Below are 27,493 nucleotides of genomic sequence, written 5' to 3'. Positions count from 1 at the left end.
ATATACACCTTTTCCAGGATAAAACCATTAGGTAATATCGTGATCATATCCTCTGCATCATGAACTATCACTCAAATTATTCTGTCATGGGTTACCTTACTAACATTGACAAAGAGATAATAAATGATAATTTCAACAGGAATATGAGAAACCTTGCAAAACTTTCAAGTTTCTTTCATAACTATTGTTTTGTTATTGCATATTTGTAGAGGTATTATCATCAACCCAATCCTTTATAGGCCAATATAGTAACGAATGCTAATTGAACTGCCCAAATCATTTTTATTGTCAGTCTAGCCTTAGCAAGTATAAAACTGACAAGACATTTCCTCTATGAGAGTGACCCTCTTAGTGAGGGAGAAATCTGTGTACCATCAGAGGAAATAAATCTTAGTATTCGGTGTGGTAGAGACTAACTCCTTTCTTTTGATGAGTCCCACCCTTTGAGTGACTTTGAGGTGGAAGACAAAATGTCAAGAAGGAGTCTGCAGGAACAAGTGCTTAAGATGGTGTTTAATACAGCAGGGAGCCAAGATACAGTAGTAGGACACAGTAAAGAATGTGGAGTGTGTAGATACAATAAAGAATTCATTTTATGATCAGCCACCTGTTATTTGAAAGAGGAAAAAGGGAAATAAATGACTTTCAGTTCTTCATACATGCAAATGTAAGTTAGTTATTACAAAAGTTTTGCTGTTGTTTGTGCTGAAAGAAAAGCATATGCGTTTAAACATTTTTTTTAAAAAATAAATCACTCAATAGGCTTAAGAAAAATACTTTAGTTCATATTTCATTGATCTGACCTTTTGATTTAAGATCAGGGGATGAATCCAGGATGAAAACCAAAGAAAAAAAAAGAAAAAGAAAGAAAAAATAGAAGTGAATCATGTACCATGAAAAAGGCATTTCCAGTCTCAGCTAACCTCAACTAGTTTTTATTGCATTATTTTTGAAATGCCAAGAAACTGGCTTTGGCCATAATACTTGCTGTCCAATCAAATCACAGCTGTTAATATGCAATTGCTTGCAACAATTAGTTAAACAGCATTATTTGACAAATTCCCTTGAAAGAGACATAGATGCTATAAGTGTCTAACACACTGAATCAAGTAACTATCAGTTAGGCTGGGGCCACAGCGGGAGGAGAGAAGTTTACAAATCCTTGTCCACAGAAGGGGTTTCACACCCAGCCCTAAGTTTTTGAAAAACACACATTTGCCTGATCCTACAAGTTCTTCCCTGTTTTCAGGAAGAACTGAACTGTGGAACTGGCTAAAGAGGAGGGGAAAAAAGCCACCAACTCTAGATTCATTTTTAAGGAGATCAGGAGGAGAGGAAGAAAAATAGAAATGCAAATGTGAAATGGTAATGATATACAACATGGAGAAAATAAACATCATGGAACCTGCTAGCAATTTCCACCAATTTCCACCAAAGCAGTGAACCCCTTAACTGACAGAAATTCAGTACAATATACACATTAATTAACAACTCCACCATTACTAGGGCTGCTGTTGAAAGCCAAAAAATTAACAATATTCAAAAACAGAATTCTTATAATATTTGAGAAAAATAGAGTGAAAAGGCAATGTTAGCTAAGCTCTTAGCTACATCCACTCTTAATGGCCCCCAATATTTAAACTATCATGGATTAAAGCCATGAAAATAAAAATTTCAATTTGAAATTTTATTAGCATGTTGCTAAAATGGTCAATAAAAACATCAACACGATAGGCTTTGTTGACATAGTTGGAAAACTGCTCTCTCATTTTTAAAACTTTATTTCCACTGCCCCACCTTTGAAGATTTCTATGTTAGGAAAAGCCAAACTAAATATACTGGCTATGGTGTTGTAATAATGCTGGTTTCTGGAATGGTGCCATGTCCTCCCCCTCCCTCTCCTCCAACTCCTTTAAAAATATGACTATTTTTGAAACGCAGCCCGAGGAGGGAGCAATCAAGGGTTCAGAACAATAAGCGCCCTTCACACATTCAAGTTCCCAGACACCAGGTGAACGAGGGAGCTCCTTGTCGGGGGCGGGGCCGGCTGTCCTCACCGAAATCGCTGCGCCATCTTCCTCCCGGGACCAGGTCGGCTTCCCTTCGCCAGCGAGGGAGACTCGGAGGCAAAGGCGGGTGGGGGTGGCGTTCGCTTCCCTCGGTGGAAAGAACGGGAGGCAAACACTGTCTGGCTTAGCCCGCAGCCTGGAACACAATGTCAGGAGACCTGGGGCTGGAGAGCTGGAAAAGTCCCGGGCAGCCTCAGGATAACCCGGAATCCCGAAGTGCTGTCTTGGGGAATTATTCCCAAGTGCACAAGGGACAGGCTCGATTTCTTGGAAATCCTGCGATCTGGGGACGCATCCACAGAGGAGCTGAACTGTGCCCTGAAAAGACCAATTCTCGCCTCCGACCGGTCTCTGTGCACGCGCTCAGGGCGGTGATGGTCCCTTTTGAGAAGAGGGTCGTTTTCGGGTCGGGCCACAGTCACTGGCCATGGACTCGTGGGGGAGGCCATATCCTTTCTCCCCTCAGCCCCTTCTCCGTTCCCGGTTTACATCTCAAGGGGAAAGCGCACGCGGGGTCTCCCAGCACCGTCACTACCACCGTGGCTGTCGGCCAGGCGCGCGCAGCGGCGCCCTTTCGGCCCTGGGGCAGTTCCTGAGACTGCCTGCCGCTGGCTAGGGGGTGCGGGGGTGCAGCCCGGGCCCGGGACACCCGCAACGGACGCGCTTCGGGGGCAGGGGTTGAGAACCGCCAACTGCGAAGTCCGGGTGCGGGGAAGGGAAGGGAGCGAAGTGTGGGGAGGCAGAGGGGCTGGCAGCCCCTAGGCGGCTACTCCTTGTCGTCCACGAGGTCGGCGAGCTCCTGGAGCACTCGCAGGCGGCCGCTGGCGTCGATGCGGCGCTTCTCGCGGATGAGGTCTTCCAGGCTGTGAAACCTGGCGGTGTGGACCTTGTTCTCTCCCAGGTGCACCTTGAGATAGTACTGCTGCTGCGGGGACTGCGTGCCGGCCGGCACCTCCCCTCCCGCCTTGAACTCCCGCTTGCCAAAGCGGCACCAGGCGGCGAAGCTCTCCGAGTTCGTCCAGCAGATCTCCTCGCTCTTGAGGCCCAGGTGGCCGCAGGCGTTCTGCACCACCAGCTCGGCCACCAGCGGGCGGTAGCGGTACCAGCTATTCACCACCCGGCCCACGTTGGCCGCGCCCGCCTCGTATAGGCTGTCCTGGCGGATCTCGCCTTGGTGCAGGTGGATGATCTGCCCGCCGCCCACGTAGACGGCCCAGTGCGGGGCGGGCGCGGGCGGCTCCGGGGCGGGCTGCAGCCACAGCAGCTCCAGCAGGTCTCCGGGTTCGCAGAGCGCTGGCAGCGCGGTGACCGCGTAGACGCTCAGGTCGGCGCCCTGAGGCCCGCCGCTCACTTTGGAAAAGATGCATTCCTGGCCCCGAAAGGCGGAAAACTGAGTCTCGTTGAGGACCAGCTGGTGCAGCAGGTGGTGGTGGTGGCGGCTGGGGCTCTCCGGGCAGGGGGTGCAACCCGGGGGGGCCTTCACGCCAAACTTGTCGGGCTGCCCGCGTTCGTCCAGGTCTTCCTCATCATCCGAAAAGAAGTAGGCGACCCCGACCCGCAGTTCGTCCTTCTCAATCCCCGACGGGTCCCCTGTGGGCAACTCGCTGTAGTTGAGGTGGGTGATGCGGTCCAGTTGGTTGCCCATCAATGAGGTGGCGAGGTGAGGGCCAGGAGCGGGGATCTGCGAGGCACAGAGAGACACAGACACCGTCAGAGTCCTGGCTGCCCCTTTCTGTGCCCCTCCCCAAGACGTGCAGTGCCCCTGGGACCTGCTGGCTCGCCTACGTGCCCTCACCGGGGTCACCCTTTTCGGCCCAGTCCTCCGTGACTCCCCCAGGCTAGGAGGGGCAGAGAAGCCGCCACCGGTCCGGCGAGAGCAGATGCCACGACATAGCCTCCGACCCCTTCCGGGAACCCGGTCCAACTCCCAGAAGAAAACACCCAGGCTGGCTGGAGAGCTTGCGGGGTCCCAGTGGGGAGGACAGCGCTGACTGTGGCAGCGTGGGAGACGGACGCCCAGGAAGGACAGAGGGGTGGGCTGAAAGGGAGAAGGGAGCCTAAGGCCAGTGAGCTGGGAGCAAGCTAAGCTCCCATTTCTGTCCCCACCCTCTCCAGCCCACCTCCCAGTTTTGCACTAGGTTGCCTTCCTCCCCTTACAGTGGCTCGCACAATGACAATCGGACACATTCTCAGACATTCAGTTGACACCAGCAACATTTTGGACACTTGGGAGTCCAGACACTGGCAAGCTGGTATACTGGTGTATAATGTCACATACACCCACAATGACAAACCTTCGCGACGACACACTGGCACACTTAGACCCCACACATTCGTACACAATTTCAGCTCCACACTTGCACGCTCGCCGTTGCACGTACGCCCAAGCACCCGGGCACACCTGCCCTCACCGGCAGGTGCACTCTGCCCCTTACTTCTCTTGCCTTGTCCCCATCAGGGCCAATCGGACTGCGCCAGGGCGAGGCTGCTCTGTCTAAAATAACCTAACAAAGAGGCAGGGGAAGGATGGAGAAAGCCTGTGCAGTGTATGTGTGTGGGTGTGGGTGGGAGCATGTGTGTGTAGAGAGGTCCACTTTTAGCCCAAAGACCCCTTTCCCTCCTACCCAGCACAGGATCCAAACAATCGGACGAAGAAAAACCGTTTCCAAGGCAAAGAAAGCCGCTTCTCCCTACCCGTGATTTCCCTGCTCCCGAAACCCCAAACTCCTTTAAAGTCTCGTGGTCCCCATGGGTGCTGCGGAAGCGGCGGTGGCGAGTGGGTCCTGGGCTGCGCGTGGGGCTGCGGCTCCGCTCTACCCCTCGCTGAACCGTGCAGTGCGGCGCCCGTGTGCCACCAGGTCTGCGCTGGCCGGCCCGCCTGCTCCCACTGGACAGTCCCGGCTCGGCTCTGCTTTCCCACCGCCGCGCCGACGACTCTAAGTAGCCGGAGCAGCCGGTTCCAGGGCCCGCCCCAGGACGCGCTCATTGGTTGGGGCGGGTGCCCGAGCCCTGTCAATCTCCGCCGGCGGGGGAGGGGAGCAGGGGCGGGCCTCCAGTGGGCTCCGCTCCGCTCCGCTCCGCCCCGCCCCGTCCCACGCACACCCGACCGCGCGCCGCCTCCGGGAGCGGAGGTGTGCGCACAGGCGGGGTGCGCGGCGCTTTCTGCCAGCCGCTCCTGCAAGCTTGCGCTCGCGCCCCCAGGTCATGCGAGCTGATTGTGACTGAGAACACAGTCCGCCCGCGTTCCGTGTTCCAGGAAGACAGACTCGGGCGGCGAAGCTGAGTCTAGGTATGGAGAAGAAACCCCAGGACACCCCAGTGTGGCCCAGGCACTGCGAGCGGTCCGGGGCAGGCAGCGACATTGTTCGAGGCGGACGCCTGGGCCCTGCTGGGATCCCCCAGAGCCTTGGTTCCTGATGGCCCCTAGGCTGGTCCTTGGATCAAAGACCCTTTCCCAGACGTCTTTGAAATTGCTTCTGCGAAGTTTGGCTCCTCTTCTTTGACTGGAGTGAGGCTGCTGACCCAGAGCTCATGCCCGGTTTAAAAGGAGTTTGGTGTCAAATGCCACTCAAAAGCCTGAGCTTTGGCCAGTCCATTCCCCGGCTGTGCCTATGATATTGGCCTCCAATTTTCTGACTATAAGAGGAATACCTCACAACTCATGTGTATGAGTTCATACATGCAAGCAGAGAGTAGGTCGTAAAAGTGTTTTCCAAACCTCAGAATTGGGATTCCTAAGCAAGTTTTGCTTGGTTTTGTGGGAAAAGGGGGTCCAGCAGTAGTTAATGATTACATTTCTGGATGGAAAGTTAATGAATGAATGTGTTCTGAATATTGGGTGTTGAAAAAATGAACTTCGTATATACAACATTCTAGACCAATCGTTTCAAAACTTCCTAACATTAAGCCTCAAAGAGTTCTTAGACATCTGGTTCTGGTCCCAACGCTACTCATCTTTAAGCGTGGACTCCAGCAGCTTTTCTATGAAGCCTCTTTTCTTTCCCAGTGAGGAAGTTGATGCTTCCTAGTTGAACCCCCCACCTCTTCCCTACAAAATGAATTCGTTGAGAGTAGACTTGCATTCTGCACAACCTTGTATTCTGGGCCTCTTTCCCAATGCTAGCCATGCAGTGGGTTCCATCAGCAATTGTAAAAATGAAAACAGCCTGTATTGACCACTTATACGTGGGCAGGCACGTAAGAATAAATTAAGTAGACAATTTAATCATTATTCATCCGAATTGTAACAAACAGGGAAACAAAATCTCCAATACTAATGCCAGCAATCCATCCAAGCCTATGGGATACCAGATCCAGTCTTTCACTAGATTATAGTGTTTATTGCATAAAATCTTGTTTCAAAAAAATGAGAAACTGGTGTTCCAGAGAAGTTAGCTGATTGGCTCAAGGTTACATGGAGACTGATCCATATTACAACCCCCCTTTTTCTTTGCTAGACTTTTCTGCTTGAATATCTTCAAACCACTAAGCCTCCAGTTTATGTTTACTTTCTGAAGGTCTCTGTACACCCCCACAGCCTCCAAATGCAGTGATTTATCAAATTAGATGCTAAAATATTACTGGAAAAAAGGGTTTTAAGTGATCATCTGTATACATTTGATGTACCTAAATCTTTTTAGAAATTTGGCTATTGTCCATGTGCTTGCAAGTTATCAGAAAACAAGTTGTCATTCATGGAACTGACCACAGGTTGAGATGGCCTTTTTAATACTTGCCGTAAGTAATAAACAACTCATTTTGGCTCTGAAGTCAAGAGAATTGAACAAGCAGCTTTAGAGATCAAGAAGTGAGTTATTGGTCTTGTTACAAACTGGACTTCAGGGCTGTCTGGGATAAGGGTATCTGAAGAATTTATTATTGACGTCTAAGAAGAACTCTTTGAAAGCAACTCAGAATTTGAATAACTTAAAAAAATCCTCCCTCCACCCCCAAGATCAAACCTTGTGCACAAACATTTACAGCTCATTTGCTGTGTTCTGTCCTATGTGTTCTGTTTCATTCTGCTCCAGACTACAGAGTAAGCAGGTCGTTCCTCTTTGTTTAGTATTCCAATACTATAAAGCATAATTAAGATAAAATGTTGTCAGTTATTGGAGATACAGTGCCTAATTTAAAAATTTTTGCCTCTCCCTTTCCTCTCATTCCCCCTGCTAGGCTAAAAGGCTAACTGCTTTTGTAATCACATGGGAGGAAAAAGAACCTGGAGCCGCCTTGAAACATAAGGCAGGGAACACATTGACTGTGAGGCTTGAAATAAAGGGAGCTAAAAGTAAACTAAGGAAAATACATCTACACTTTGTCATCTTTTGGCAATTATCAGATAATAAAGTAAGAAATATACCAATCGAATGAGGGCTGCTGATTGTAGAAAACGTTTTATGTTCATCACAAAATATTGTTTTCAAATCGTTTTGACTTTTATTTTTTACTCCATCCTGCCTGCGTTTACAATGAGAAAATACAGTGCTATCAAAAGTAGAATATAGTTGTCCAAAACACAAACTCTGAAAGCCAACTAATTTGAACTCTTTTTCAACATTTATTGCTGGGTAACCTCGAGTCAGTTATTGAACCTTTGTGGGCATCAGGAAACTTCCTTATCTGTAAAGAAGAGATAATAACAGTGGCTACCTCACTGAATTGTTGTGAGTTCATACATGTAAGCATAGTGTCTGACACACAGTGAGCTTTCAGTCAAGGCTATCTTATAATATTTCTTGGTGGAAGACAGAGGTCTCATACCCTACTTGTTTAGGACAGCTGTGCAGTTCTCTTTCTCCTTTGCCTCAGGCAAAAGGTAGCAATAGATAGTGTCCAAGGTTCCTTGACTGGGGTGTAGGACTGCTTCTGTGTTAAGGTGGTGAGAGCCCTGCCTATCCTTCAAATACTCTGAGACCTAAATCTCTGTATAGATTTCAGCGTGTGAGCCCCCCGGGCTAATCATGTGGTGGTAGGGAGTGGGGCGGGGGTTCCCTGAAGGATTTTTAATCGTTTTAAACGAACATTTCCTGGTGTGAGGAATTTGTATGGGAAAATAGTTATGGGGAGTGATGAGGAGTCAGTCAAATATATGTGATCTTTTCTGCTAGTGCCATCTGGTGTATTCTCTCTCTCTCTCTCTCTCTCTCTCTGTTGCTTCTTTGGCACTATACGAAAAACTGTTCTCCAGATTTTACTGAACAGGTCCTTGGCTCAAACTGTCATCCTTTAAAATTGGCCCTGGAGTAAGGGTTCAGGAAAATTACATGTCCCACTTTATACTTTAATGAATCGAACTGTTCCGTCTCCCTAGGCAGTTAATATACCCCCCGATCTGAGCTAAAGAATACTCTGTATCCATCTGGATTCGAGTTGGTGATATGGCTTCACCAATCCCATTTTCCTTCCTTCTGGGCATCCAGCTAAATGACAAGTCCCAGCATGCCTGCAGTCGTTTGCCCTGTGCCCTGTGATTGAGTTCTGGCGAATGGAATGTGGGTGGAAATAGAATAAGCCACTCCCAGGTGCCGCTCCTGAAACTGAAACTATTAACACAATCTTCCAGAGCTTTCTTTTGCCATTTGGCTGTTTGTAGAGGATTCATGGTAGGACTCCTAGGATCTAATAGATGGAGGCGCCACTAGAAGGAAGAAGGCCAGGGCTCCTGAATGACTGTGTAGAGCTGATAATTTCCCCTCCCAAGAAAACTGCATTGGACTGTGAAGAAATAAATCTTCTTGGGTTAAGTCACTCCAAAATTGTGTGGTTATTTATTATAGCAGTTAGCCTGTACTGATTGATATACTCTCCTTCATTTTAGACCTCTCTCAGAACAATACAAATCCTCTCGCTACCCCTCCCCCCAACACACACACACCTCCTCCTCTCTTTGTATCTGTTCTCACTGTCAAGCTAACTTGCCTGGAATCCCTACAGCATTTCAGCAGGTTCACATCACCTAGAATGTAAAGAAATAACTAATGAACACATCTGTCCCCTCTAGGTACTACCCCATATCTCCCTACTATTTGTTCTAGAAATTTTCACAGCTTCCATGTGACTTAACTTACCCAGCTCTCTACACATCTTGCCTGCTTTCTACTTTTATAGACCACAAAAATGGCCTGGGAAATCCCTCCCAGTAAACTCCTTGCAGCTGGTATCCTGCTCCCCTTAACCTGCATGCATGTATTGACACTCTGGCTATCAATTTCTTCTTCAGTGACCTCTTCCAAGTTTGACTTCCACATTTGCATGTTTTCTAATTTCTTTCCCATAACTGAGTGTTCGTATTAAAGTGTCTTTCGTGACTTCTTTTCATTGAACCATTAAAGACTCATGAATGCTCCCTGGGCAAAACCTTTAGCACTAATTGGTTTAATATTTTCTTTTAGGTGGATTATACAAAGATATCGTCACCTAGCATTCATTTTTCTCTGTGTCCTCTCCCGATTTTAGGAGAGTTCATGCCTTTTGTGTGGGCCCACTTCCCCATATTAGTGATGGTTGAACTTCCCTGGGTAGGCATGGGTCACTATTACAGACACACTGCTTGCTCTTCCTTTTCTCTGGAATGCCTTTCCCTGCCTGTCTGATCTAACCTCCACTCAAACTTTATAACCCCTCCAAGTGTCAGCCCCTCCAATCTATCTGTCCCCTCAGCCCACTCTAATTGAGACCCTCCTTTATGCTTCCATAGCACCATGTGTGTATTGGACACAAGATGTGTCAGAAATTTGTGAAAACACTTATCAAATTGAGCTGGCATCATGGGTTGACTTTCCTCTTTTTCTTTATTAATAGACTAAAGAATATTTGAAGAAAAGTGCAAAATCTAGTTCAAGTCTATATTCCCTTTGCCAAGTATAGGTTTTGGTGCAGTGTGCACTGAGTAAATACACCTTGCCTGACTCAATGTGCACATGAATAACGGTCTCTGTTTTATTTAGTTAGGTGTCAGTATTTGCGTTTGTTTCAGCTTTCACTAATTTGAATGCTTCGATGCCTAACACATGTATTAAATCAGACAATGTGTGGGAAGGTGTGCTATGTGATGTATAGTGTTGGTTTTCCAGATAGTCCTCTAGCATCATCAGGGAACCTGATAAAAATGCAGATTCCCAGGCTCTATCCCCAATCTCAGGATTGGCACTAGGAAATTTGCATTCTGAACAGTCTTTCCAGGCATTTTGGATGCTGCACAGTAATTACAAGTCAAATGCTACTCAAATGTAAAAAAAAAAAAAAAAAAAGAAAATTCTTCTTAAGTACAGCAATAGCCCTTGAGGAGTAGGCACTTAATAAATACTTGGAATTTCATTCTCTAGACATCCTCTGGTTCATTTCAACAGCACTGAGGCTCATTTTAGACTTGCTCTTACTAAGCTGGTAAATAAAGGTATCAGTTTGCATTGTGAAGTCAAGTGGCTTGTTTAAAAGTCATATTGCAGGTGTATGGTAGAGCTGAGGATTTATCTTTTTTTCTCCTTGCTCAAACTCCTGTGCCCTGGCCCACTGTGCTCATAGGCTGTGGTTAGAGCAGAAACCTGCATTAAACAGGAAAACTTTCTGGTCCTAGGTGTCAAATTCCCTTTTAGGCTACTGACTGACCGATTATGAAAACCTTGGTTCTGTCTCTGCAAAGAGTAACTTTTATGCTCTTTGTGTTGCTTCTGGATTGCCCTTTTATTAGTGCCTTTGCTGGCCCCATCCTGGCAAAGACAAGTCCATCAACCTGGGCTCTGAATGCCACCTGTTTGTGCCCTCTCAAGAACCTCACACTTTTAATAACCCCTTCTCTCCACCTTCGTATATAACTCCACCTATTCTTCTAACTGCTTCCCAGTTGCATGGAATCATATTTGTCTCTCACATCTTAAAAACGTCTCCTAAGTGTACCTCTTCCTTGGGATACTCTTCCATCTTGCAGTTTATCCCAACCCAACACAGGCTGTCTTGTGCAGCCATCGCTCCATCACTGAGCAGCTCTCACCAAGGGGACCAGTGATATCATCAGCATTGAATGTGATGGATGGTTTTGGGTTCTTACCTTACTTGATTTCTGAGAAGCACGTGCACAGACAATAACTTCTTCCTTGTTGAGCTAGGCTCTTCCTTTCCTTCCATTGTACTACAGTCACTTTCCTGGTTTCCTTCAACCTCTCTGGCTATTCATCTTACAACATTTTGTGGACTCATTTCCTTTAACTTCTTTCAATAGTGGTTTTCTTCAGGACTTCTTCTGTTTCCAGGTGCTCTTCTCAATGCATCCTCATTGACTGGCTTTTGAAAAGTCATATTGAAGGCGATCTTGTCTGCTTCTTTGGCTTTCATCCCATGCCTATCTGATAACTCCCTAATGGAACTATAGACCCAAATATCCAACTGCCTAGAAGACACATCCTTGTGGCTATTCCACAGACGTGGAAAGGCCAGGATGTACCAAGCTCTGAGCACTTCTTTTGCTTTTCTTTTTGTCTTTCATTTTGCTAATAGGCACTGTTGCCCTCCCAGTTTTGCAAGCCAGTGCCTGGGCATTATCTATCACTTTTCCCTTACCCCGGGCTACATATGGCCATGTCCAACTCTTGTTACGTCTCCCTTATGCATAGTCTTTCTCATCTGTCCCCTTTAGTCCCTTCCTACAGCTCACCTTAGTCCCAGGCACCAGGCACTCCCATCTACATTGCTGCAGCTGACTACGAATTATTCCCCCAACCCCAACGTTGTTGTTCCCCATAGTCATCTCCCTGTACTGTATACAGAGTGATTTCTAAAATGTGCATTTTTTAGGTCACTTCCCTGCTTGAAACTCTCAGTAACTTTCAGTTGCCCTCAGGAAAATATTGAACAACCATATGGCAGATTCATGATCTTGCCCTTGTTTACTGCTCCACCTCATCTTTTGCTACCCACCCCTCTTGCTTCTTGCTTCAGCCTTTCTGATTAAGCTTGTTTGTTTGTTTTTGAGGCAAAGTCTTGCTTTGTCACCCAGGCTGGAGTGCAGTGGCATGACCTTGGCTCACTCCAACCTCAACCTCCCAGGTTCCAGCGATTCTCGTGCCTCAGCCTCTGGAGTAGGTGGGATTACAGGCGCCCACCACTACTCCCAGCTAATTTTTGTATTTTTAGTAGAGACAGGGTTTCACCATGTTGGCTAGGCTGAACATGAACTCCTCACCTCAAGTGATCCACCTGCGTTAGCCTCCTAAAGTGCGGGGATTACAGGCATGAGCCATCGTGTCTGGCCTATTTGTTTGGTTTTAACTATTCTCTGCCTCATTGAGAGCCTGTGCTGTTTCTTGTGTTACTGCTTATATTTCCTCTGCTGAGATTCTTTCTTCCAATCTTCTTTTGACAAAAAAAATTCTTTCTTCATCTCCATTTAGAGTTCACCTCCTCCTGGTAGCCTTCTCTCACTTAGAAAATCTGCCTTGGGTACCCTGCTAGGTGGTCCCACCGTTCTCTGTTCTTTCCCTGTTATATTGTCACTACCTAGCTCTGTGTCTGTATCCACTATGAGACTGTGAGCTTTTTAGGGGAGGGACTGTGTCTGTGATGTTCCCACCAGTATTTCCATAATTGAGCACTATCCATGATACAAGGTGGAAGTTTAATACACATTGGTTGAGTACAAATGAATTTGAATTGATAGTGATAGCTTTTGGAGTCAAAGGTGCTTTCTCTCTCTCTTTTTCTATTTCCTCTACCTACCTCCTCTTTCTTAGTTAAATTTTCCTACAACCAATAGCACAAGGTAGGGAATCTATGGAAAACTTGCAATAAATGCATTGCTGATTGATAGAGATAACTTCATATTTTTTTAAAAAAGTAGATACGTGCTTATTTAAAGCAGTAAAGTGTCTGCTTAGATATGTATTTCACTTATTCTTCTAGGTGTTTATTTCTGGTGTCATGGCACATTTTTATAGCTACCAATGATGATTTATTTAGTTTTCCTTGCTTAGTAATTATCTTTATCATAATGAGGTATTTATTTGTTTGCAAGTTGTCAAAATGAACCTAACTACAGACATAGCACATAATTAATAAAGTATGGTTTTTCTTTAAAACGTGTACTTAACATGCCACTCCTACCAGCAAATTCTCAGCCCATTTCTAAATTACCAAAAGCAAGGAGCTCAATTTACGCATGTCCTCATGTTTCCTTTCCCTCATCCCTCTTGCTCTAATATTGTCTTAATTGTTCTCTGAGTCTTTGCCTTTGATCCTAGTGTCTGAGCTGGTTCTCCTGCCATAGGTCAGCTTTAGTCTGAGGGTTCTATTCTGAGTGCCTGGATTCAAATTATGACTCACCTACTTATTCACAGTATGGTTTTAGGGAAGATGCCTAGTTCTTACGTTCCTACGTGTCTCAGTTTATTCATCTTTCAAATATGAATAATAGTATTTTTCCTTAAGAGGTTTTGATGAGTATTAAGTAAAATAATATAGTAAAACACTTAGCACAGCATCTAACCCAGAATAAGGTGTTAGTAACTATCAGGCCTTTTTTTTTTTTTTTTTTTTTTTTTGAGAAGGAGTCTTGGTCTTGTTATCCAGGCTGGAGTGTAACATGGTGTGATCTTGGCTCACTACAACCTCTGCAACCTCTGGGTTCAAGCGATTCTCCCACCTCAGTCTCCCAAGTAGCTGGGATTACAGGCATGTGCTCGCACGCCTGGCTAATTATTGTATTTTTAGTAGAGACGGGGTTTCGCCATGTTGGCCAGGCTGGTTTTGAACTCCTGACCTCTTGGCCAGGCTGATCTCAAACTCCTGACCTCAGGTGATCCGCCCACCTCAACCTCCCAAAGTGCTGTGATTACAGGCATGAGCCACCACGCCTGGTCACTATCAGGTCTTTTTAAAGAATCCTACCCTACTGAGTCAATAACATTTTCTTTTTCTATATTCCTCCTTTTTTAACATTCTGTAGTATTTCATTATTATTACTCTAGAGCACATAGTAATAAGCTTAAATATTTGATTTAGAATCTACCTTAGATACTATCCATAATATTAACTTTCACATTTGATTTCAAAGCATTTATTAAGCTTGTCCTGTGAATCAGACATAGGACTTAGACCTGGGTTGCAGAGGTGCAGAAGACACATTCACTATTCCCAGTGGAGCTCACATTATATGTGGAGGGGTGGCTAAGATATGAACAAATGCAAACTAACGGAAGCAATAAAACTTTTTAAAAGCACAGAGGAGGGAATTATTAACTCTGGAAGAGATAAGGAGGAGGCTATTTTATAAAGAAGTTTTATAGAATAAATAGAATTTTTCTGACTAGGAAAGAGTGGAAAGTCCTTTCAGCTGCGAGGAGCAGCATATATAAATTTCAAGAGTCATAAAAAATGTGATATTTTCACAAAAACGCAAAGTGGTTTGATATTGGTAGAATGTGAAGTAGGCATGAATCAAGTCAGAAAGGGGTCCTCATGGCATACCCTGGGCCCATAGTGTCAAGTTTATACTAAAGAAGAAAGAAGCCAGAGGCAGGGAGACCACCAAAGGGGATGTGGTAAGAGACCAGGTGTCTTAGCCCATTTGTGCTGCTTTAAAAATACCATAGACTGCCTGTGTTAAACAATAGAAACTTATTCTCACAGTTTTTAAGGCTAGAGGTCCAAGATGAAGTGTGGGCCCAGTTGGTTTGTGGTAAGGGCCTGTTTCTTAGTTTGCATACTGCTGGATTTCAGACTTGGATGGGGCCTGTAGCTCCCTTGTTTTGGCCAATTTCTGCTATTTGGAATGGCTGTATTTACCCAATGCCTGTACCCCCATTGTATCTAGGAAGTAACTAACTTGCTTTTGACTTTACAGGCTCATAGGCGGAAGGGACTTGCCTTGTCTCAGATAAGACTTTGGACTATGGCCTTTTGAGTTAATGCTGAAATGAGTTAAGACTTTGGGGGAGTGATAGGAAGGCATGATTGGTTTTGAAATTCGAGGACATGAGATTTGGGAGGGGGCAGGGACAGAATGATATGGTTTGGTTCTGTGTCCCCATCCACATCTCATCTTGAATTGTATTCCCATAATTCCGACGTGTTGTGGAAGGGACCTGGTGGGAGACAATTGAATCATGGGGGCGGTTTCCTCCATACTGCTCTCGTGGCAGCGAATAAGACAAGATCCGAAGGTTTTATGAGGGGTTGCCACTTTTGCTTCTTTCATTCTCTCTTGCCACTGACAGGTAAGAAGTGCCTTTTGCCTTCCGCCATAATTGTGAGACCTCCTCAACTATGTGGAGCTATGTGTTCATTAAACTTATTTTTCTTCTCAGTCTCAGGTATGTCTTTATCAGCAGCATGAAAACGGACTAATATAGTAAATCTGCCTTCTTGCTGTGTGTTCACATGGTCAGGGTAGGAAGTCATAAGTTTTACTGACTTTCCTTATAAGGCCACTGATCCCTTCATATGAGCTCTGCCTTCAAGACCTAATTACCTTTCGAAAGTCCTGTCTCCAAATACCAAATTCCAATGCACTGGGCATTAGAGTTTCAACATAAGAATTTTGCAGGAACACAAACATTAGTGCCTAGCACCAGGTAAGCCAACTTAAGCCTCCAAAATAAGGCAGAGATAGTGGAGGCATAGGGGAATGTATGGGTTTTAGATCTATGTAGAAAGTAGAATCAATAGTGATTAGTGATTATTTGGATACTTTTGATAATAGGATGAATTAGGGAAAATGATAACTTCTAGCTTTCTTGGTTGGACATCCAGGGCATACCTAGAATACCTGGACAGTCATGTTTCACAGACCATAATGCTACTCTACAAAAAAGGTATTTCTGCTCCTCTCTAAAATTCAAAATAAGCTCCTCCCCACCTGCTTGTCAATACTTGTCTTTCATTATTCACTAACAGATTTTCAATAGGGAAATAGCACTACTCTCTGCCTTCAGAGCTTTGATTTTGAAATTCTTTCCATGTGGCATGTGCCCTGTTTTTTCTACCTAGTCTATTCTTGAAGGCTACTCTAATCTTACCTTCCGGGAAAAACTTTCCTTAACCACTCAGAATGACACCACTCTCTTCTACTTCTGATTTTCACATATGTCTAATTGACTCTCTGTGGCAGATACAATGCCATGTTGTGGTCACCATTTCTCTTTCGAGATACACAAGGAGGTTTTATACCTCCAGCTTCTGCATAGTTACAGTTCTAACCCCATGTGCCTAAGTTATCACCGTTGGGAATGTGAGCAGATATGATATGTCATGTTAAACCTGAGGCAGTTCTGAGTGTTGGGAGCTCTTCCTGCTTTGCCTTTCTGTCCATATATTTTGAAGGAGGAGATCTAACATCTTGTATGATGTTAGATCTTGTATGATGAAAGCCATCAGAGGTGAAGTCATCTTGTAGAGATAATTGACTTCAAATTAGACCAGAACCAAACCTAACCATAAAAAGCTTTATTTTGCTAAACTCCTGAGATTTGAGGATTAATCAACCTGTGAACACAGCAAAGCACAGTCTATTCTGACTAGCATGACTAGATATCCTCTTATGGGGCAGATATAAAATCATAGTTCTGTTTTTAAAATTTCACATTGATATTTTTGGTTCTTAATATCTTTTGAATGAATTGTACATTTTTTGATGACTAAATGAAAACTGACATCTTAGATGAGAGATAAACTTACAACCAGTGTTGACAGCCCCATCTACCCCTGTTTTTCTCACACTTAAAAAAATTACCTTATTTCAGTTAACTCATAATCTTGTGTACCTGACTGCATTTCCTCAGTTCGGAAAATGGACAGTGTTCACTTGTCAGAATTTAAGAATGTCTCTTAGTTATGTTCCACTGAATTATACTTTGTATTGAATTATACCATGAATAGAAGAGAGATAAAAGGAATGAAACTTGTCTACTTCTGATTATTATTATAGTCCTTTGATAGAAGTAGGCATATGAATGCATAGTTTTTCTTTCTTTCTTTTTTTTTTTTTTTCAGGGATACAGAAATTCTGATCCCAGCCAAAGTGTTGTTAAGTGTTGCTATGTTACCAATAAGACTGGGCCCCACTTTTCTCTCTTATATATAACACAATCTTTTATTGCATTTTTTTTAATATCTCTGTTTGGGTGTAATGCTACCAATTTGAAATGTGTATGTATTGCCTCCTGTCCTCAAGGACCTTCATCGAAATGGAATGTTTTAACTAAAATGAAACACTAACAATTTCCCCCTGCCCTGCTGTTTCATTTATAATAAAAACCCTGTGCATCTATAAGACTTTGATTTTTCACGTTTATTATCTCAAAAGTGATAGTTCAAAATTTATAAATAATGATACATGATTGAAAAGCAAAGGGGAAGTTCTGTCCGGATGACAGCAGCTATTCATAAAATCTTTAAGCAGTCTTCTTCCAGATTGAAATATTGGCAGAATCTCTCAACTAATTCACAGAGCTGGTTTCAATAGAAAGTTTGAACCACAGTACTTTCCGTTTCTTTGTATTTTCTTGTTTTTAAATGCAAGCTGCATATTCAGACAAAATCCTCTTTTCTGATGATAAGTATGACTTTTAAGGCTTTGAAATATATATTTACAAATATATATTATATAAAAATATAAATATTTATATATATATTTTCTGCTGCAGTCTCTTTCTGGAATGGAGTATGATTAGTAAGAGGAGTTAGTTTTCCTTTCTTTTGTCAACTCTATTGTACTGAAAAGAGGAATACAGAATAAGAATCAGGAGACTTGCATCCTTTTTTAATCACAAAGTCTCTGAGTGGCTTTTAAACAGCACATGTCTTCTTATTGGACCTCCATTTATCATGTGAATTAGATAAGAGTCTGACTCCATTATGGGTCTCAACCAGGAGTACACATTAGAATCAACGAGAGATCATCCTTAAAACTTGCATTTCTGAGCTCCATTCCAGACCTACTGAATCAGAATGTCTAGGAGGGGGCTTGAGGTATTTGTAGTTTTCAAAGTTGGCAGGATCTGTAAATCAGCATACTATGGACACGGGCATTCCATAAAGTTTTGTTGGATAATGAGAGAGGTAGGAGTCTGGAATAATAGTTCAGGACAGGAAGGTAGACCATATAGTGAAGCCTTTCAGTAGGGACCAGGAGCAGTCGTGAGCAGCTGGATGGCTGTGGGAAAAGACCACCACAGTGCATGCAAGCTGATGAGCGGTCATGAGAGCTAAGCCACATCTCCTTTACCGTCTTGATTAGGCTCTGGATTTGCTTGCTTTTGTCTGTTTTACAGTGTGCATATGTGTGTCTGTGCTTTCAGTGATCATGATTTTTTCAAAGAATACATTTCTGGGGGATGCTCTGCAGCTTCCCAGTAGCTCTCTGGGTGGGGGAAAGTCCTGGCCTGGCTTCACTCAATTACACGACTTACCTTAAATGGATCCCCAATAGAATGATTATAGGGACATAATGAGGGTGTAAGCACACTGTGAATATTGGTAAGCCCGTCTTTTGTCAGGTGGTCAATTTCATTCAGTTCAGTCTTCATCGATGAATATTTCCAAGTGCTGTCATGTACAGTGAAAGTATGGGTGGGGATGGAAGGTAAAAGAGGGAGGAAACAATAAAACCTGGACTAGCAAGGGAGCAAAGAGATTTGCAAACAACGAGTGGAGGGGAGGTACTAATACCAAAGGAAGTACAGACAGAGCAATGAAATTCATAGAAGCCACTAATTGTGACTGGGTTTCTAGAGCCACTGTGCTCTGTAGGCAGTGGGAGGCTTTCTAGAAAACACACTGCCTGCTAGACTAGAATTCTCTTAACACTGATTTTGGCAGGGGTGGGGGTCATGGAGGAGGAGTCTCATTGTAATTATTATTGTCTCCTTTATTTTGTTTTATTCCAAAGCAGTGGAAAATCCTTCCTTCTAATGGATTAATCTAAGAATGAGACAGTACTTTCTTGCCATCCCTGAGATGCTTATGTATAGTCTTTGAGAGTCATTTTTTTCTATTTTACTTGTGTCTATGTCATTTTGTGTTGGAATGGTCTGTTTTCTGAAGGCAGGGACTGGGTCTTCTATGCCCCTTCCTCTCTTCGTTGTGCTGGGCACACAGTAAGTGCTAGTTGACTAAGTAAAAGCATGATTAATGTGGATCCATGGAATAGTAATGAGAAATTGATGAGGATGTTAATAACTAAAATGTATTTTATGTAGAAGAGATCAGGGTATGTTAATGTCTACACATATTTTTTCATTCTAGGATTACTCTGGGCTAAATACAAAGCAGTAGAATCTCCCCATTATCGACAGAAAAACTGAGGCATAGAGAGGTGCAGTGGCTTGCAAAGATTGTATAGAATGCAAATCCACTAATAAGTCCTGATAATAACCACTCTCACTTGCATATCAGCCCCACACTGTGAGGTGGGAATCACAGAGATTATTTGCATTTTATAGATAAGGACCTCAGGCTTAGAGAGGAGAAAATAAACAGGACACATTGACAAGTACTGGTAGGTCCCTGACAAAATGCTCTGCGTGAATTGCTTAAGCACAAATCAGTTTGGGGGATGCTCTGTGGAAGACAAGGGGGTTAGGATGTGTCAGTGGGGTAGAAAGGACATGGAGTTGGTGTTTGTCCTAGCTCACCCATGGGTTTGTTTATGTCAGCTGGGAAAAAAATGACTTCCTTTTTCTTGGCTTTAGTTTCTTTAACCACAATGAGAGAGATGGGTCAAGATAATTTGTGAAGTTGCTTGTAGCTCGAACATGCTGACTTAAATATATCTTGAGTATTCCATATTCAAACTGCTTGAGACCAGACATGCTCTGGATTTTGGAACTTTTCATATTTTTTAAAACATGCATATATATAATGAAATATATTGGGAATGGTACCCAAATCTAGACTTGAGATTTGTTTCATATACACCTTCTACACATAGTCTGAAGATAATTTCAAACAACATTTTAAATAATTTAGTTCATGAAGCAAAGTTCACGTACATTAAGCCATTAGAAAGCAAAGGTGTCATGTCAGCACTCAAAAAGTTTCAGATTTTTGAGCATTTTAGATTTTGGATTAGAGATGCTCAACCTGCATAAAGAGATACCATATTGGGAAATCGTGATGGGCTGAATCATTTTAGGATAATATCATAGTTACTGATATATATAACTCTAAAATTTCTTTATTAAAAAATTCTGTTTAAACCAAATTATGTCCCCTGTAATCCTTCAATGTTGGGGGCACATCGAGGAGAGATGATTGGGACACAAAGTTAATAAGTGGAGCATTTTGTAATAGTTTTTGGTGTTACCTAATCACAGGGTGAGGGATGAAGCACGTGACACTGCCTTCTGGGCTCTCTTCTTACCTGTCATCAAATACAATGATGAAATAGAAACCAGTAACCCCAGCTCCGTGTGTTTTATAGGCTCAGATGAGTATTCAATTTCTGCATTTAAAAATAGGAATAGGCCAAGCGTGGTGGCTCATGCCTGTAATCTCAGCACTTTGGGAGGCTGAGGCAGGCAGATCACTTGAGGTCAGGAGTTCGAGAGCAGCCTGGCCAACATGGTGAAACCATGTCTCTACTAAAAATGCAAAAATTAGGTGGGCGTGGCAGTGCACACCTGTAGTTCCAGCTACTCGGGAGGCTTGAAGTATGAGAATTGCTTGAACCCTGGAGGCGGAGGTTGCGGTGAGCCAAGATCGTGCCACTGCACTTCAGCCTGGGTGACAGAGCAAAACCCTGTCTCAAAAAAATAAAAAATAAAGATAAATAAATAAATAATAAAAAGAGGAATAAAATGAGCAGCCTTGCCCCTTTCCAGAGGATCCTTACGTTGATCATGTGGAATAATCTGTCTGGAAGTATTTTGTAAACTGCAGAGAGCTGTACGAAGTCTCCTGTGGATGTGAGGAATTATGACTGGCTCACACAATCCAATGGCCTTGAGTATATTCATGTGGGGACAGTGGTGACCTACCGTTGCCTGAATTACTTGACTCTGGCCTATGTTGGGCTTAGGAAAAAGAAAGTGAACCGATTCTTATTTAGTTTTATCTAAATCCCTCAAGTTACCTGGCTCGCTTCCCAGAACCTCATCAAAACGGAGCATGAGCCAGCTGGGTTGTCCATCCTGGAATGGAAAGGAAACACCATTAGGTCCTCACTTTCGCTGGGTGCCTGTCATGTTTAGAGGAATTTTATTCACCTGACCTGATTATCCACCACTGTGCATTATCACATTTGTGTGACCTTGAAGAAATCATGCCGCCCCCCCTCTAGGCCTGAGTTTCTTACTCTTTCAAAGTTTAGGAGGTTTGACAGGATAATTTTTGAGATGCTATCCAACCTCTTGGTTTAACAGGGTTTTTAAATGAAGGGTTTGTTCACATAGAAAACAGCATTAGAGCCTCTCCAGTACAACTGTAAAAGCTAGCATTTCACTGTGCTGGCAGGAGGGGCTGCGCCGGGTGACCTCACACTGATTTTTTTTTTCTTTTCCGTTTTCTTTTTCTCCAGCTGAGTGAAATGGGCTGATGTGAACATGAGTCCCACTGCGCTCTCTGAGAGATGAAGCTGGTTCAGGAATTCTGAACGTGACCTGCTTAGCAGTTGCGAATCAGAAACCTCTGGGCAAAAATTGGAGTTGCTTCCAAGACAAGCAGGAACTCTGAAAAGCCTGCCCCAGTAAGGCTACTGGGCCTCAGCTACCCATATGTTCCAGGCCGTGGCACTGAACTCTGAGACATCATCAGATGTCTCATCCCTAACACATGACGGTCATTGTGTACCCATATGGGTCATTGCCTACCCATATGTTCCAGGCCGTGGCACTGAACTCTGAGACATCATCAGATGTCTCATCCCTAACACATGATGGTCATTCCAGTGATGGAACTTTGATAATTAGATAAGAAAATTCATGAACATATGATATAAAACCAAAAGAAAAGCAAGAACATTGTTATCATCACCTCTGGATAGGGTTTTCTAACGAGTGGGGGAGAGAGAAGGGACACATGGGGGGCTTCTGGTTCTGATAAGATCCTTTTAATTTAATTTGAGTGGCATGTACAAGGGCAATCACTTTATAATTATTCATTTAAATATACATTTACTATTTTACGAATCTTTCTATGTCTGTGTTTACTGCAGATTTTCAAATATTAAAATACGAGATAGTGCACGTGAAGCATCTAAGCACCTGGCAAAACATAAGCATTTAGTAGATGTTTTTATTGAGACAATTGCAGGCAGGTAACAAGGCAGATCAAGAAGGATACCTCCAAATTCAGAATCAGGCCCTGTAGGACAAAGGAATTCAGATGCGGAAGGAGATGCCTTCAGAGGCAGCTATGTGATCAGTCAGGGTTCCAATATCTGTCCCTGATTCTTACTGTCAGTGTAGAAAATGTTATTCCTATCTGAGACTCTTTCTTTTTTCCTTCCTTCCTTCCTTCCTTCCTTCCTTCCTTCCTTCCTTCCTTTCTTCCTCCCTCCCTCTCTCCTTCCCTTCCTCCCTTCCTTCCTCCCTCCCTCCCTCCTTTCCTCCTTCCCTCCCTCCACCTTTCTGTCTTTTAAATAGGTTATTAAGTCCCTGCTATATGATTAATACCATTAGGTATAAAGTCAAAGATGAAAAGACAAAGTTTCTTTCCCCCTTTTTGTGAAGTCTGGGTAACAAACATGTAAGCAGATTGGTACTCTAATGTGTCAGAAAAGCCAAGCTATAATTTTTGAAGGTGCTGTGTTATAGGCATATGGCACATCCTCAGAAATTTTAGTTACCATCAGAGGGTCCTGTCAAGTCTGTGGAGCCCTGAGGTTCTAAGGTGGCTTCTGAAAAACAGGTGTGATGTTAATTGACAAAGCAGAGAGTCAGAAGACTATTTTAAATCCACAGATTTTGCAGTTCAACTAGAGTGCTTCTTTCCCCCCCAGGAATGCATAAGGAAGGGCTAGTGACTTAGGCTGAGCTGGGAGAGCAAGTTTATCTTGTGTGGGAAAGATGTGCTTACCTGCTCAAGTACACCAGATGTCCTTTAAACTATGTCTGAACATCGTCACTTTATGAAAAACCTCCTGGGATTTCAGAAGAAACCAATTTCCTTGATTTTAAATTTAAAAAATAAAACTATTTTAGCCTCCCTCAGAGATTGAAATATGCAGTAGCAGTAGTACGTAATAGCGGATTTCTATCTTTTATAAGATAACATTTCATTTATATATAATTTTTTCTTTAAATGTTTCATGTAGTTTTCCATGGACATTGCTGGATTTTTGTAACAACAGTCTCACCCTTTTACTATCCCACCAGTAAAGAGTGGATCTAGCTTTTAGACACAAGGATACTATAAGGGATGGTTTACTCACAGTTAATATGTGAATGCTAAATGAATCATAGCACTCATTTTTAAAACTTTTTTTTTGTATATGCTAATCCCTAGTTCTAGAAAATGTGGTCTAAGTGTCTGGATGCATACCAAACCTCTCACCAGAGGCTTGGTGGAAAGAAAACTCTGGAGGCAGAGCATCAGCACCCAGGAACAGTCCTTAGACTTTGCAAAATGCAAATACACAAATGGTTGTCTTCTAGATATTGCTGCTCTCCTTTGCTTCTGTACTCTGTTTCCTGGCTCCCTTTCTGCCAGTCTCCAAGACATTCAGCTCCTCTTGCCGGACCTGTTGTCCCAGAATCCATCACTCCAATTGCTGAGCATCTCTTCTCTCTCAACTTCTTTCCTTAAATTCCTTCCTCAGTGATCTATTTTGTCTGCTTGCCTATGCCATGCACTTAACAGATGTTCTGGAGGATCAGATCAGTAAGAGACATTTTGTAGATGAGTCAATAGATCAGCAAAGTGAAAACTTTTTGAGAATCTGCTGAAAAGCATAAACCCCCTCCACATGAAAAATTGCACACCCCACCTTAGAAAGTCCTTGTCATCTTGAATCATAGTGCCCAGCATAAGAAGGCTTTTAAGAACTCAGTAAGATAGGCTAGGTGTTGTGGTTCATGCCTGTAATCCCAGAACATCGGGGGGCTGAAGCAGGTGGATCACTTGAGTTCGGGAGCTTGAAGTCAGCCTGGGCTACATGGTGAAACCCCATCTCTACCAAAAAATTAGCTAGGGTGCACCCATGATTCCTGCTACTCAGGAGGTTGAGGTGGGAGGATCCCTGGAGCCCAGGAGGCAGAGGTTGCAGTGAGCCAAGATCACACCACTGCACCCCAGCCTGAGTGACAGAGTGAGACCCTCATCTCAAAAAAAAACCAACCAACCAAGCAAAAAAACCTCACCTACTAGAAATACGTAGTGGTAGAGAGTTCAGGCACTTCTCAACTAAATTCCTATTCCCTCAGGGTTTTGTCTTTGAGTTACATAATAAAATATAATGATATAAACATAATACAATTAAAACCAATGAGACAAGGAGATGGAGCGTTCTTTGTAAACTAGCATTCATTGTATCAGATAACGTATCATTATTATAACCAACAGGTAGTTTCAGTAAAGACAAGTGAACTTAGTCTTCTCAGATAAACATTAACAGTATTTACCATTATCTGCTTCCCCTTCTCTTCTTGCAGGACACAAAAAGTATTGAATGTCTTAGTCTCTTGGTAGTTGAACAAGACTATATGATTAGTCTTGGAAGTGACATCTGTCACCCAGGCTGAGATGGTAAAAAGCCAACGTGCAGTTTTTCAGCCTGAAAATTATCTTCCTTGTTAGGGAAGAGGCTTCCTGTTAAGATGATGGGGCCACACAATTGAAGCCGAGTGCATTGCTGAGAAACTATAGGAGTACCATTCAGATTTGCAGTGAAATTTGCATGAATGAGATATAAACCTTTATGTTATGCCACTAGGAATTTGGGAGTTGTTTATTACTGCAGTATAACGTGGTTTATCATGACTAATGCCTCCCCTAAGTGGACTGGCATTGAAGAAGAGAGGCGTGTTGATTTACATGGAATTCTGATTTTGTTTTTGAGCAGTAGGTTCTTCCTTGTGTATATCTCTTATTGTCCTCCTCTACAAAATATAGAGCAGAATAAAAATGTCAGCCACATCTATATGTCAAAATAAAAATAGCAACATTTTAACCTCTCTTGTCAGAAAGGTTGGTGACTCCAATTTTAAAGGAATAATTGGTTACATATGCCTTGTAGCCATTGATAAAAATGTGTGTTTTAGTTCTTTCCCTAGGAAATTGCATGAATGGCATGCAGGAGAGAAGAGGGTCAACACATGATGGCTAATGCGATTAATTAAAGGGCTTAGTATAAATGGCCAGTGGTATTTAGTGATACCTTAGAGAGATTAATGCTGGTTAAACACATGGGTAGAGGGGGCAGATTAATGAATATCTCAGTGGCTGTAAAAGATGTTGTATTATTTTTCAGTGGAGCAATTAATAAACATCTCTACCTCCACATTATATGTGAGGGATCTCACTTTAATCCTTTAAATGCTTTCACCATCTGTAATTAGGCAATTAGTTCAGGGAGCAATGTAGCACATACATAAGGAGAAAGAAAAACAACAAGTGTGTATGACTAAGAGTTATTTATTTTGTATCAAATCAGTGCTTCTATTTCTTTTGTTGGTGAATAGCAATTATCCCAGGAGCCTTACTGCCCCTCCACAGGGATGGGGACCTAGTTCTTACCTCTGCTCAAAAGCCCTGCAGCTAGCACAGAATCGGAACCTATTGGCACTTCATTAAATAAATGCCTTTTAGTTGGTTTCCAAGCAGGCATCAGAGAAGAGCTTAAGACTGGGCCCTGGAAGGCCTTTCATGAGCAGACATACCACATCTGAAAAGAGACCTTGGCCAATTCTCTTGGATAAAAGAATGTTTGAGTCACTGCTTTTTATTCTTGCTCCTTCTCCCTTCCTTCAATTAATTCCCTTTATTCCTTCCTCATTCTGTGACCTTTCACAGCAAGGCTAGGTGCTATGAGATGCTTAAGATTTTGCCTTTGAGAAGTTCACAATTTACGTGGAGTTTGAGAAATAAGGCGCAGACCTATGACGAGTTAACTAATTATAAGGCAATATAAGTTTTGTATTAAATTACTGGGGCATATGATGAGGTTTAAATAGGCCTTTAGGGCATTGGTTTCGGAGTTGTGTTTTGTCCTTCTTGGTTCTTCTAATCTTCCTCAGCACACACTTGTATTTTCTTCTCCAGACCCATGGTCTATGCCTGCCACAGTGTAGCTTTGATCTTTGGTGATAATGAAGGTACAGATCATTTTTAAAAGTATTTTGTCTATGGAATAAGTAACTTAAGGAAAGGAGTTATCAACCTGGAAAGATACTTTTCAAACAGATTCAGTATGATTTAAAAAAATGGGTGAGTGTTCCTTTTTTTTTTTTTAATTTCAAAAAAATGGGACATCTTTGGAAGAGTGAACAGAAAGGCTAAGAGAACCTACAAAATAGAGAGATTACAAGAGTTAGAAAAGCAAGGACTGAGGATGCATGATTCACCAACTCATACCTAATGCTTGGCACAAGTTACTCAGTTGTTTGTCAAATAGTAAATGAATAGTGAGAGTGGAGTAGGAGAAAAGAGACAAAGGGCCACTAAGGTGGGTTTCAGAGACAACTTTTGAGGTAGAGAATTAGGGGAATTTTGAAAATGAATCACTATTATTGTAAAGGATATTAAGAAGGGCATCAATAGTGAAAGAGAAAGGGTAAGAAGATACATTTATTCTGTCTTGAAAGAGTATTTTCTCAAGAGACTAGAGATTTGAAGTGCTGTACTTCATAATATTTAGTTGCTGGTAGTAAACTGTGTTTTTAATTTTTTCTTTGTTTTCTTTGGTTATTTATTTATTTTTCTTTTTGTTTTGTTTTGTTTTCTGAGGCGGAGTCTTGCTCTGTCGCCCAGGCTGGAGTGTGGTGACATGATCTAGGCTCACTGCAACCTCCGCCTCCACGGTTCAAGCATTCTTGTGCCTCAGCCTTCTGAGTAGCTGGGACTACAAGTATGCACCACCATGCATGGGGATAATTTTTTTTTTTTTGAGACAGAGTCTCACTCTGTCGCCCAGGCTGGAGTGCAGTGGTGCAATCTCGGCTCACTGCAAGCTCTGCCTTCTGGGTTCACGCCATTCTCCTGCCTCAGTCACCTGAGTAGCTGGGACTACAGGTACCCTCCACCATGCCCGGCTAATATATATATATATATATATATATATTTTGTATTTTTAGTAGAGACGGAGTTTCACCGTGTTAGCCAGTATGGTCTCCATCTCCTGACCTTGTGATCTGCTCACCTTGGCCTCCCAAAGTGCTGGGATTACAGGCGTGAGCCACCCCATTCAGCCTGTTTTCTTTGGTTTATAATGTGATCTTGCTCTAACATAGCCTTGTGGGGCTCTAGGATTCGTTTGGTTGAGGCTGCTGTTTATGAGT

At 43.1% G+C, this 27,493-nt stretch overlaps 2 protein-coding genes across 5 annotated transcripts; both read right to left on the bottom strand.

Annotated features, from left to right (window-relative positions):
• Positions 1–493: 493 nt before the first annotated feature.
• Positions 494–2,498, bottom strand: LOC105486461 (uncharacterized). Its single transcript, XM_071076256.1, is given in 1 exon segment — positions 494–2,498. A coding segment is annotated over 1 exon segment (669 nt). The 3' UTR covers positions 494–1,829.
• LRATD1 (LRAT domain containing 1) lies at positions 920–4,986 on the bottom strand. 4 transcript variants are annotated; one of them, XM_011749321.3, is made up of 2 exons: positions 4,764–4,986; positions 920–3,750 (listed from the first exon to the last, which is right to left on the bottom strand). In XM_011749321.3, the coding sequence occupies exon 2, from the start codon at positions 3,712–3,714 to the stop codon at positions 2,836–2,838; it is 879 nt and encodes a 292-aa protein (XP_011747623.1). In that variant the 5' UTR covers positions 3,715–3,750; positions 4,764–4,986; the 3' UTR covers positions 920–2,835. The 4 variants fall into 4 exon arrangements, with proteins under 4 accessions (XP_011747623.1, XP_011747625.1, XP_011747624.1 ...); XM_011749323.3 differs by lacking the exon at positions 4,764–4,986 and adding an exon at positions 3,865–4,108; XM_011749322.3 differs by having other exon boundaries at positions 2,642–3,750; positions 4,694–4,815.
• Between the last annotated feature and the right edge of the window lie 22,507 nt (positions 4,987–27,493).

The sequence above is a fragment of the Macaca nemestrina genome, chromosome 13, assembly GCF_043159975.1.
Source record: "Macaca nemestrina isolate mMacNem1 chromosome 13, mMacNem.hap1, whole genome shotgun sequence".
In the NCBI taxonomy this organism is placed as follows: Eukaryota; Metazoa; Chordata; class Mammalia; order Primates; family Cercopithecidae; genus Macaca; species Macaca nemestrina.
The sequence above is the reverse complement of the archived record's forward strand: the minus strand, read 5'-3'. Positions and strand labels throughout refer to the sequence as shown.

Bases quoted from the DNA above. Each gene is read 5' to 3' on its own strand.
- LRATD1 (XM_011749321.3), bottom strand. From the start codon at position 3,714: ATGGGCAACCAACTGGACCGCATCACCCACCTCAACTACAGCGAGTTG.